This window comes from Magnolia sinica, chromosome 1, assembly GCF_029962835.1.
Source record: "Magnolia sinica isolate HGM2019 chromosome 1, MsV1, whole genome shotgun sequence".
Lineage (NCBI taxonomy): Eukaryota > Viridiplantae > Streptophyta > Magnoliopsida > Magnoliales > Magnoliaceae > Magnolia > Magnolia sinica.
In genome coordinates this window covers 4,107,218-4,120,727 of record NC_080573.1, presented here as the reverse complement: position 1 = coordinate 4,120,727, position 13,510 = coordinate 4,107,218, and the positions used below count along the sequence as shown (strand labels likewise).

Genomic DNA, 13,510 nt, shown 5'->3' with positions numbered 1-13,510 from the left:
GTGTATGACATCCAACCATGTATCATCTGGGACCCACCATTTAGATCCTCCAACAAGGTCGTGGATTGCCTACTGATGCTTCTAGCAGCGAGGTGGCTACTGGATGGTGCTGTGGGGCCCACCATGTTGTATGTGTTTTATCCATGCCGCTCATCCAATTTTCTAGATTATTTTTAGGGCATGAGTCCAAAAATGGGGCAGATCCAAATCCCAAGTGGACCACACCACAAGAAGACAGTGGTGATTGAATGCACACCATTAAAAACTTCCCAGGGCCCATTGTAATGTTTATTTGCCAGCCAACTTGTTGATTAGGTCACATAGATCTGGATGAAGGGAAAACACAAATATCAGCTTCATCCAAAACTTTTGTGGCCCCAAAGAAGCTTTTAAGTGGTTTGGTACACATGAGATTCGGATACGCCGTGAAACGATCTGGAAAAATGGATGGATGGATAAAACAGCATGGATAAAATACATACATCATGTTGGGGCCCACTACTGACAGCATCGGTAGGCAATCTGCCTCCTTCCAACAAAAGCCTCGGGTGGATTAGCCACACAAAAGAAAACAACTGAACGGTTTAGATCTGCTGTTCTCATTATGTCTGTCCAATATGATGGTTGACTGGCCTCTGCTTTCAGGGCAATATGATGTACACAGTGGAACCCACATGATGCACGGCTCTGATATTACACCCACGTGCCAGGCTGGCACATGTAGGTATGTGTAGAGGTGCGGATATAGGGATGTTGGTGGGGGGGCTAACGAACCTGGTCAGGCAATGCATTGACTGGTGTTGAATGTTGATAATGATATATGGTGAGCCTGTCTCAATTAGATAATAGGTATATGTTAAAATTGGATGGACAGGGTTCAATGCCTTGATATTGTCTGCCAAGAACAATGGCTAATGGTTGCAATAAGGACGCAGCATGATGCAATGGGCGGGCCCACCAGATAAAAGAGGCTTGGCTAAATTCCAGTTTGGTGGGTTTTCCATAATAACCAGACCAATACCAAGTCCCGGGACCATTGAAAACTTGATGGACCAGGCCTTCATCTTGTTTTTCCTACATTCAGCACCATTCTCTCCATTGCATCTTTCAAGGGTTCCAGCCCCCACCAATATCATACCACTTGATTGCGACTGCACTTAGTTTTAACACTGGCTGCAGGCCATGATTAAGCGACAAGGATCCTCCAAGTGGCCCATTTATCGCACAGTACCCATAACAGTTTCAATCATCATCAGGAAATGGGAAACAACAATTGCATACCATCTAAACCTCTAACGGTCAAGAGGAGCTGTTTCACACATGTTGGATTGCATTAGCAACACATGGACAACATACATTGTGGATGGACATGGCCCAAACGTACCCTGATCAGATGATCCCCACCATCCCAGCAGCGATAATCAAATGGATTATTGAGTAAACAAAATGGTTGTGAATATCCATCGACTGTAGGGCCCATAATTGGACAGCCTCTATTGACATACAGACATGTATGCCAGGCATATTGCCGGCAACAAGCTCCCACTTTATTGCAGCCTGCAGAAATAAATGCCAAACTCCATTCCCAAACAAGGGAAAAGGATAGAAACAAAGTAAGATACTAACAATGAAGGAAGATTAATAATGGCGAAACATCTGTTGCCGAATAAGTGCAGAAAAGCCATCATCATTGCATTCAACGGCTGTTTTCATAACATGCAGTTCGGAATCCAGCATACATCAACCATCCATGGCTGGTTTACTGGCATGTATCATAACAGGCAGTCCAAAATCCATTGCACATTGCCAATGTGTTACGCCAGAGACCTTTCTTTTTTCTCGAGCGGTCATTGAGCTACCGGCTCCAACCCTCACCAGCAAGATTTTATCTGTTTAATTGAACAATTTCAATGGAAAACCTTCGTACATCTGCCAGTTACTAATACACCAAAAACACCACTTCCATTCATGGAACACGATACACTGGAATTTGTACAAGAACCCGACCCACGAGGGGTCAGAGCATACACATCTCCCACAATCCCAAAGATAGGATGGGGTTCCACCACATACCTCAAAAGGGAATTTTGAAATGGGATATCATAAATTATTCACCCATGTCTTTGGACAGTGGGAAATGAGCAATCACCAACTCACAAGTGCACACTGTGCAGAGTCTTCTTCCTTGTACATAAAAGAAAATATCAGAGATGAGATGGTTGCCTTTCATGAATATTGTTGAGATGTTCTTCGTGGGTTAATATCTTGCAAAGGCAATAATCTCAGGAAGGACAAAAGATGCGCAGAGCATCCACTTTCCAGGCGCGACAAGCCGAACTCTATGCATCTCGACATCAACTGCCACCTCGGTGAGCGACGTTCTTATCCGCTGCAATTTTTACTCAATCAGGTCAAACATGAGAAGAAGATTGAAGGCTTTTAAGAATATAAAAGGAACATATAGAAGGAAGCAAATCTAGGAAGAACAGTTACAAGTGAACCAAAATCACTTCACATTTTTAAACTGTACATGAGAACATTCATTAAAATGACCAAAATTAATGCTCTCCTAGAAGTAAGAATTTAAAATTGCAGTTGCATTCCTTTCAAGCCACAGGCCTGAAAGCAATGTAATTGTGATTTGGAGTACAAACACTTGGCACGAATGCTAGGGCCGTTTTGTAGACGCTTAAAATGAGTTCATCTCATTTTCGTTAATCGTAATTATGTATTAAAGATCATATTACTTATTGGTAAAGATTAAAAATAACCTTGATAACCAACAATCATCACCTTTAGTATATAATTATGATTAACTAAAATGAGATGAACTCTTTTTTAGGCGTCTACCAAACTGGCCCTTACAAAAGTACTCTTTTGTTATTTCGACTTCATTCTGACTTGTTGGGAACTTGATCCAATATTGCATCCAAACACACTCTCAAGGGCACAGAACAAGTTAAAACCATAACTCCCTCACTCATGACTCGGACTCAACTCAGCAAGCTGAGTTGATTTAACTGATGAGAACTCAGGGAATGAAGTTTGTTGTTCTTTTAATTTCTGAAAGGATAGAAGGGGGAGAAAAAACAAAGAAATACTGGCACTGCTGGAAGTGGCAGTGGAGATGAAAAGCAAATTTATGTAGGGAAAATGACAAAATCAAGAAATATTCGTGTATTCTGTTCAAGATTCAGTTGGCAAAAAAAATAAGGAAAAAAAAAAAAAAATCTTCCTTCAATGTGTTTAAACAATGTATTTTTTTTGCTTTGGTGAGAAACAACATGCTCACTTCTAAGAAAAATAGGTAACATGAAACACACACACACACACACATATATATATAGCCCAATGCTCAGCTGTGCAAAGGTTCTCACGCGTTCTCGTGAGAACTCATCACATGTGATGTGAGCCCAAAATCTGAACGGTCCGCATGATGCAGCACCCCATGAAACCCTCAGGGCCCAACTTTTACCTTGATCCAAAACTTTGGTGGGCCATGGCAAAAGAAAACAGTTTCCTCTCTTGATTTGCATCTCTTTGCTATGGCCCACCATTTCTTTTCCTTTTCTCTTTTTTGCAACATTTCCTAAATAGCAAGGAAAGAGGATACCAAACTGTGTGGAAACTTGAAAAGTGCTTTAAAAGGGTAGAATACATTAAAAAACAAGCTATTTTTAAAAATTCCCACTGCAAAATGATATCATAAGATTTGGCCAAGTTAATTGACTTCCTCCGAGTAAAAAGGCAAAGTCAATCTAAATCAGCCGAATCACTCAAATGACTTTCCCAGGCTTGGGTAGGGGTAAGTCGTATGTTGACTGATTCAGATTGGTTACTGAAGGAGTCAGGGTGACATGACTGGCTCAACCCATCAACCACCAAGTCTGCTAGCTATCGTTGAAACTAATGCATCTGATTCACATGGTGGATGTTATGAGAACACTAATCAAAGATTGGAAACATGCCTCATGAAAATCAAACTCAGGATCTTGAGCTTTGGAGAATCCATAGACATGAATCTTCGGCAGGGTAGTATCAATCTGCTTGACCTTGGGTTTCCTTCTATATATGCCCCTGAATGTATCTGTTATGTAAAATAGACGTCAGGAGAGGGGCAAAGAGAGTATGAGCTAGACAGAATTCAATCAAAGCATAGTGGTTTTGATCTTCCAATGGAACTAACAAAAATAAAGGTGTATAAAACAGAGTAGTTTACCCCAAAAGGTATTAAGAATTCTGCATGTGGATTCCCGAATGTTATTCATTCAGGGTCTACTCTAAACCATATGCATAAATTCAAAATACAATTAAACTCATTCATATTATCATAATAAATGTTGTATAAACATAAGTAAGAAAAATTATTGCTACTCAAAATTAATATCAACATCATAGCCTTTCTCCCAGAAATTTAGAGCTGGGCACCACTTAAAACTTAAAAGTGCTAATACGAATTATTTCAAAATTGTGCCAAACTACTTAAGAACCATCTTGAGTTCTTGTAGTCACAAAAGAAAATTTATAAGTGTGTGTGTGTGTGTGTGTGTGTCTATATATATATATATATATATATATATATATATAATAACAGAATAAAGTATTTATGCAAACAATTTTTTTCTTTTATTTTGTGCATAGTATCATTATCTGCACAATTTTATTTTTTATTTTTTTATGTTGAAAGGTAACACTACCAGGGATTCTACCTTGGATCACTCACACTGTAACACATGCTAAACTATCTCTACTAGCTCACCTCATGAGCAGTATCTGCATTGCATCATTAATCAACCTCCAAGCCATGCATTGGGTGGGGCCCCGTGTAAATGACCTGGTCCAACAATCAGGCTAATGCACTCATCAAGCAGGCCACATAGTTCATATGAATACAGACAGTTGGGAACTTTTTGTTAAACCATCCATTTTTGTAAGTGTGGCCCAACTGACATGTTGATTGGCCTAATGTCTGGGCCAGGTCATCTAGAGTGGGGCCCACCTGATGCATGGCTCAGTCCTGGATAGATGCCAGGTTGCCACAAGTAGATCTGTGCGTGGAGAGATGCATGCGGCTTATCTATTTGTAAATTGTAAGTAACTTTGTTAGTTCTTTATTTACTCTCCTATGCTAAAAGCTTTAGTTCCAATTAGAAGGAAGAGGATAAAAACAGATATAATAGGAACAAGTTTTAATTTGGTCGAGACTACAAAGTAATTGTCCTCAGTAAAACCATCAAAACTGCCATGGATTTCTCTCTTTCTTTTTTCTTTTCATTTTTCATCAGGAGTAAAGCTGAAATGCAATTTTCAAAGCACAGTAATCAAGATTGAACTAACCAAGATATTCTGCAGCTTCATTTGGCAAATTCATAACTACTTGGGTGATAGGCTCGGTCCCTTCACTTGAAAATATAGAATCAATGAACCTCCTCCCATCCATGTTATATACCTACAAAGCAACAAAGATTTGATTAACTCCCAGTCTTGAGAAAAGGAAAACTCAACTAAAATATATGAGCAGTGTTTGGATGCTAGTGAATTGAATTGTAAAGATTAAATTTAATCAACAGAAATTTACTGATAGGGACATCGATATTTCATAACCAAGTACACACTAGTAGCACTCAGAATGCAATAATGTTACTGCTATGCTCAACATGAAACCAATGTAATTGCAATTTGAAGTCGATATGAATGCTGAGGAAGAAAGACAAATGGTTATTTCCATTTATTAGAATCTTGTTATCAATAATTTTATTAGACTATTAGACTAAATTTCAACATAATTTGACAGTGCATCCAAATTCATCTTGATGTACTCCCAATGAGCATCTTCAAGGCTGGCTCGCAATACGCAATTTGAAAACATATGAAATGAGCACAATTTTGCAAAGAAATACCCCACTTGCTTCTCGAAAAGAGATGGGAACATGCTCAATATCATTTAATTGAATAGTTGCCTCAACTCCTTGTTGTTTGTATACCATAAGCCAGATGCGTGGATGGCTCCAAATCGTGCTTAAAAACTTTACATTAGGTGCTGATTAAGAATTTCAAAAGCTATGAGCAATGGAAGCAGAACTCCACAAGGAAATGGAGAACATGCTACACCAAACAGATGGCAGCACAGCACATGTGAAAGAATGAGCCTTGCCGCACACATGACATTGTGGCGCACGCGAGAGAGATCCCATCCATTCATCAAGACACGACCACCATGAACATGCCGTGGTCTAAAAGTAAGGCCAATCCACTCATCAAAGCCTACACACTTGTATGAGAAACACCGATGGTTAGAAAACCAAATGTCCACATCCAACCGTGCCTTACATGATGAGTGGACACATGTTGATAGTAGGCCCCCACCAGATGAATGGCTCGCATCTATCATGTGTTCTATGTAGGCATGCATGCTACATGCCCCCTCTACATCTCACCTTTGTGAGTCTAGTTCACATTCCCCCAAGGGCCTGTTTGATTTTCCAAATTCACTGTAAATGCCTAGTAAATAACCAATTATTACAATTTCACCCTATTTGAAAATAGGCAGGTATTTCTGCTTCGAAACTGGTCCAAAATGATTGGCTTAAATTAGTGGCCCCCACTGTGATGTATCTAACATAGCCGCACCGTCCATCTGTTTTACCAGAACATTTTGAGGCACGAACCGAAAAATGAAGTAGATCTAACACTCAAGTGGCCCACACCAAAGTAAACAGTGGCCCCAAAAAGTTTTTAACAGTGGGTGTTTGATTCCCTTTTTCCTGTGGTGTGGTCCACTTGAACTTTGGATCTGCCTCATTTTTTGGCTCATGCCCTAAATTTAGTTGGCATAACAGATGGACAGTGTGGATAAGCCACATACATCACAGTGGGCCCCACATATATTTGGCAGCATCCTCGATTTTAGCGTTGAAAAAAGTAGACGTCAAATCAACCCTCGGGAACCATGCAGTAATTACCAAAGGAAATAATTATTACCCATTTGCATTGCATTTACAGGGGATTTGGAAAATCAAACAGGCTATAAATACAATTACCAACCTAGAACAATTTCTTAGTGCAGGAAACTAGTATAGTAATAACCAACATTTTGGATTTAATAGTTAATGGCATTCACAAGGCACCGAGATTGAGCCTTCCCCTCAGCAGTGATATTTATAAAGCAGAATTAAACAAGATTGTCTTAAATGATGTTAGATGGATCCAGATACCAGATTACTCCAAAAGGAGGTACTGTATCAGTGTTGTACACATGAATGACACTTCAACATTAAGAGTCGGACATGCCTTAACAGGCCTTGCCAAATTCATGTATCATGGATGTACAAAGTGAAGTTCTATATGATAACAAGCCTCCTCGAAAAAGAGAGATACGCCAAAAGGATCGGCAAAAACCGCATGCTATCTCAATTTAAGGGTTCATTGGATCCTAGCTGAATTGAAGGCACCGTATGTTAGCAGCTAATGCGGACCATATTAATTCATAACAATGAGTAAACCCCTAATTGTGGTTTCATCTGTCTCAAGTTGGAGTAGAATTGATTGTGATGGTACTTTGGGGGTTTACTCCCTCATAATAAATGAAGCGGGGCTTGACCTGTATCGGTCATTTCATCTTTAGAGAATTGAATAACTAAACTGATTTAAGTTGAGACATAGATTGCCCCTAAATCTGCAACTTGCAGTTTATGCAATGATTAAATGTTTCACGGAGCTAGGTTTTATGTAAAATCCAGTCATGGAAAATAAAATCTGAGAAAAATTTGAGGTCGAGATAAATATGTACGATGCAATTACCCTGTCCTTCTTAACTTAATAGTTGGAATGCTTATAAAATTCAAATGAGGTTAATATAGCGACGTTTAAGTCCATACCTCAATTTTCCTCTCAAGTTTGTTGAGAACAATGTTTCTTTCCAGATATTCAATGGCAGAAGGGTTTAGGTCATTAGCATACACATACTTTACTTTCTTTGCTGCAGAAACAGCTAATGGACCAACACCAGAGAAAACATCACCTGTTCATAGAATGCTCATTGATTATGTGATTGTAAAATGAGCAAGACAAAAATTATAGTATGACTAACCCAAGCAAGTTATGTGAATAAAAAATAGCAAGGAAACTTACAAACAACATCTTTGTTAGTAAAGCTGTTAATAAGCCGTTGCCTTTCAGTTGCTAGTCTTGAGTTCCAATACCTGTATAGGAGCATGATTTGAACCATGTCACAGATGGGCATTTCCAAATAACAGAGACCATTTTCAGTACCATACCAAAAGGAGTGGCAATATGTTTTACATCTTAGAAATGAGATGGGGTATATCAATGTTTACATGCTGAGATACCAGGAGACAGGACATAGTAACACTTAGCCCTTGACATCCGTGTCCTTTAATATTATTGAAAAGATTAAATGAAAAAAAAAAATTGTATGCCCAACAACCAATTCTTTCTTAGAGCAGATGACTGAACTCCATCAAGGAGAAAAGAAAAGGAAAGGAAAAACATAAACAGATAGGGTATGAGTTCTATATACAAAGCCCCAGCCGACTTTTTTTTTTTTTTTTTGAAAAGTAAAAGCCCCAGCTGACTAATACTCTCTTCAGCCAAAAATATAAGTGAGATCATCACGTATCTCTTCACACATGGGCAAACAAAATGTTTATATCAGGCGCCATGTTGTGTGTTTCCTCAAAGACGAAGGAGATTCTAATGCCCAGAAAATGCCAAAGTGATCATGTTTTGCAATCCCTTTCCACAATCATCACTGGAACTGCCAAGACGCACCAGCATTTTCATATACACATCCTTGTCTGTGTCCTTATCAAGATTTTCTAGTACACTACTAAATAGTTTTTTTTTTTTACTAGAAAACGTAGCGCATTGGGCTTTACTTCAGGGGATACAAAATGAACTGCCTGTGTATGCAATCAGTTCATTAAAATCTCAGGGAGAAGTTATGTAGATATATTTTCTACTCATTTGCAGAGGAGGAGAACATACACTGCTGCTAAGTCAACATGGAAACGAATTCCATTCTCAACAACTGTGGTTACAAGGGAATGGTTGCCTGCTAAAACTTCAAGTTGCATTGTTCTGTAATCATTTTGAATGGTATCAATCTTATTAACAACTGTCTGTATCTTTGGCTTGTTTTTGTCTAGGACAACCTGAAAAGGAAAAACAACTTTCAGTTATTACACAATATTTACTAAAAAGAATGTTTTTGAAGAAGACATTGCTACAGTGTTACGTAATAGTCGCTAGAGTTGATTACCTGAGCGATAACTTCCTTGTAAGGAAGGTGTTCATCTCTCAGGTTCAAGTGAGCAATATGGCCAACTGTTTCAAAAGCTGTAGGAACAATCAAACCCTTGGGCAGCAAGGCCTCTAAGATCTGGAAGTAACAGAAGGAACTTGTTATTCTCAAACTAGACAAGCTATAGCAGCCATCAAAATAAAAAATTGTAGCACAACATGATGGCTCATTCCGATTCATTTAGCTTCCTTACAAGCAGCAGACAGCCCGAGTCACGAACCAAAAACAGAAAATGTGCATTGACTATTATTGATAGGAACAGTATGATTTCCAATTAGTTGAGATAAGGCATAGATAATGAGAAGATGAGAATTATGATGCTCCATTATATGAGATTCCCAAACAGGGCGTTCAAACGGGTTATACATGCTATTGCCTGCACAAAAGGTCAACTTGAAAGTAGAATCTGTGCATCAGTGAAACCAAACTGGATCATGGAGCAAATCAAGAATTAACATGGAAACCCTAAGAAAATCCAGTGGATCTTTTCTTTAAATATCTGAGAAAAATATGATTTTTTTTTTTTTTTGCAAATACCTCAAGAAGCGCAAATGACAGCGAAATTTGCATCCATCGTTGTATTGAAAGCTTAATAAGTTGCAGAAAAATATTTCTCAGTAACTGACCATAGGATTCTAATGTTGCAAGCAAGAAGCATGAAATCAGAAAATAAGAGCTAATTCTCAGCAGAAAGTTTTAGATCTTTCGCTGAAAAGCTACAGCTCAATGAAGCAACAACCCTAAAAAGGACAGAAGTCTTACATTGCATTCTACAAGGTTCTTTTAAATGGCGTGAATTACTATGTGGCCATAAGCATTAGAACAGAAACTTATCATTACATAAAGCAGGATGAAATTAAGTGTAGGCAAAGAGGTCCAATACCTCATTTGTGTGCCAGTAGTTATAAAATAAGGTCAGTCTACATTGGACAAGCTCAAATACTGAAGTTGCGCTGTGCATGGCATCTCCTTTTAACACAGCCTGAAGAGAACATCAAGAATGGTGCATAAACCATCAAACTCAAGACTAAGAAGCAGGTCATATATTCATATTAGACATTTTGAAGTGAACAGTATCAGAAGAATGGCATAATCTAGCCACCTCAAAGGAAGAAGATTGACAATCTTTTAACAGGTAGACAATTAAAGGGAAAAAAAAAAATGACAGCGACATCAATTTTCTTTTCCACAGGACATGCAACACGGATGGAGAAGTGTTGATGAAACTTCTTTTTATCAGTGACATAAAATTTTATCAAATTAAAAAAAGACGTGCATGATATCTACTGCAATTATGGATAACAAGGTAAACATCAGGTCCAAAGTGTGCATGACTGAAATATGGGAGAAACATATTCTCAGGCCTGAGGAACGAACAGCACTGCCAGTGCCACCCCTAAGAGTTCCTTAGCAAACATGCCCAATCCGTAACTACCAATTAAACATCTTATCGACCTGCCACCTACCACCGCTTGATACCTTTCCCACCACCTTCTCAATTGGAATTTGTTAACTGTTGAATACCCTTCTATTCCGCTCTCCATGGGTTCTGTATAAGAGCCATAAAGAGCATTTTCCATCGAATCAGCCCTCATTAGATTCTTCAAATAACACATCTAATTTCAGAAAACCCCAAGAATCCAATAGTTAGTGAAATTACTTTGAACATATTGTCTAAGCTAACTCGATGCCTGATGCATCCTTCAACATTAGTCAATACCATTCTTCTGACAGTTCCATAGTGTGAAAGGACATGGCTGACTTTTTTCCTCTTTCAACTTCAACAGGTTTGCTTCCTAAATACTAGAAATCAGTATGACATCTGATGATTGCCCCAATCTAGTAGCTTGCATCCATCAGATAGAGAAGAACCTGGGGCCCTGGGGCCTGAGCACATCAAAGCACCATCAAGATAACTTAAAACATGCTACTTGCTGAAATCTAGGTTGCAATTGGGATGTGTTGAAGCATGTCCAAGTCTGCAAGTCAAGCCCATAAGCAAAGGATGGACCAGCACATTAGTTAAGGGATCAGGTCAGGGGCTGAGACAACTTGCAAGGCTTTATGTAGATGCAAGCGCAGGTCCAGGCCAATTAGTTATGGGAACTGACAATTCAACCCCGGGTGCGAGTCCAACCTACTGGCCTGGAGTCTCAGCCTAAACCTGGTCCAAAACAGGCTGGATTCATGCTGGGCTGGGCTAGCCCAGCCAGTTAACACCCTAGAAAAATTTCCCTTGAGACCCCTAGGAATAAAGAACAATTTCCTAATTTAAGAAATAGATACGGAATGATTGCCTATTACCAGTTGTATATTAGCTTATCATAAAACTGCCTCACATGTCAGGTGTGAAAGACATCCACGGCGTGCAAACAGTGGGCACCAGTATTAATATTACCTGGCAAAATATCAGTTAGGCCCACTCATCAAACAGGTTGCACGGTACAAAAACAATGAATAGTATATCTGACAGTATGATTTGACATGCTTGTCTGCCCTACCTGATGAATGGACCAATCTCATTTTTTGTGCCTGGTAATATTCAGTGGGACCCACCATTTTCACAGCTCGAATGTCCTAAATACATTGCAACAGCATGTGACACAGGTTGTAACGTAAGTAACCTAGAACTACTTGTAGGAGATTGTTCTTACTCCCCACAAGTACCTGCTTAAACCATAAGCTTCTTATTGTCCCAGACATTCTACCGCATCGAATCCACCATCTTAAACTATTTTCTATGACCCAACAATACTAACATCCAAATATGCTTAACACATTTGAACAGCGTAGACTGACTAAAACCATTTTAACAACGTTACAATCAAATCAAGCAAAGACAATCTGGAGATAGAATTAGTAAATGCAGAATGAAGAGTAATTCAGTTCTGAATTCATGCAATCCGTATGCAACATGAAGAATGCACAACACATACTACTAAAATTAAAGAAGCAACTCACAGAGCACCACAAAAAGCCACCTTGACGGCCTCTGGCAGTTCTTCTTCTCCTCTGTCTGCGTACCTCTCGTCTAAAAGCAGCAGCCTGGTTGGGCCACGCCACCTCCCCCCTTTAAAATCATCTCCAAGCAATCCACTCAAATCCTCATCATCCCCACTATTCCCAACAACTTCCACAGTAACAAAATCGTTCTTCCCAATCCTCTTAGGCCCGTCCCCTCCCTCCTCTTTCTTCCTCTTATTCTTCATCTTCGGCCGTGAAATCCTCGCGAGGTTCCTGAATTTCAAGAACCCACGGCAATTGAATGATTTCACAAGCTTCTCTCGATACAAAACAGGGCTCAATTTCTCACCATCGCCGGCAGCATTCCCGTAAATACGCCGGTTCACGGAGTCGAAGATCCCATCCTCGTCGCATTCAGCTCTCTGAGGAAGTAGTCTGGAATTGAAATCGGGGTCGATGTCGTCACCGGGAACTCTGGCGACATTGCGGACACGGGGCCAGTTCAAAAGGTGGCCCCGCAGCCGGTTTTCCAGGGCGAAGCAGCAGTCTGCGGGGACACGGAGAGCAGCGATGCAGAAGGTTCGAGAGAAGGCGTCTCTGTCGATCGAATTGCCGTCGTCTTCGGAGGAGCTGGAGAGATTGGGGAGAGGGTGACTTGGATTGGAGCCTTTGTGGAGAGAAGGTCCGTACGAGATATTCGAATAATCTAGGGTTAGGGTTAGAGCTAGGGTTTTAGAAGGGAGGGTGGAGAAGAGAGGGGAAGGAAGAAGAGGAGAGATTTTTGGGAGGAATGGGAAGAAGCGAGGAGAGAAGCGAAGAGAGATTCCTGTAGCAGTGGCCATGGGGGTGGAGGCTAAAATGAGCCGGGTGCGTGGGAGCGGTGGCGGGAGCTAGAATGAGCCGGAGGGTGGGTATGTTCGTAGCATCGAGTTTCAGGATAGCAAGAGCTGGGGTGTTCGAGGAGGGAAGGACGATGGTGTTTGTTCTGCCTCAGTCGCCACTTTGGACACAGCCTGCGGGAAGCGGATTACGTACAAAGTAACTCTGTGGGTCCCACCGTGATGTATGTGTCTTATCCACACTGTACATCCGTTTTACCAGATCATTTTAATGAATGATCCCAAACTTAAAATATATCCAAGTCTCAACTTGAAATATATCCAAGTCTCAAATGGACCACACCACGGTAAAAAGTATGAATTAAATTTTAACCGTTCAAAACGG

At 40.0% G+C, this 13,510-nt stretch overlaps 1 protein-coding gene across 2 annotated transcripts; it reads right to left on the bottom strand.

Annotated features, from left to right (window-relative positions):
* Positions 1 to 1,871: 1,871 nt before the first annotated feature.
* LOC131237104 (tRNA (guanine(37)-N1)-methyltransferase 1) lies at positions 1,872 to 13,287 on the bottom strand. Of its 2 annotated transcripts, XM_058234762.1 has the most exons (9): positions 12,304 to 13,287; positions 10,206 to 10,304; positions 9,281 to 9,400; positions 9,007 to 9,173; positions 8,131 to 8,201; positions 7,878 to 8,020; positions 5,338 to 5,449; positions 3,969 to 4,087; positions 1,872 to 2,389 (listed from the first exon to the last, which is right to left on the bottom strand). In XM_058234762.1, exons 1-9 carry the CDS (start codon positions 13,126 to 13,128, stop codon positions 2,258 to 2,260), a joined length of 1,788 nt encoding a protein of 595 aa, XP_058090745.1. In that variant the 5' UTR covers positions 13,129 to 13,287; the 3' UTR covers positions 1,872 to 2,257. The 2 variants fall into 2 exon arrangements, with proteins under 2 accessions (XP_058090745.1, XP_058090751.1); XM_058234768.1 differs by lacking the exon at positions 10,206 to 10,304.
* Positions 13,288 to 13,510: the final 223 nt, after the last annotated feature.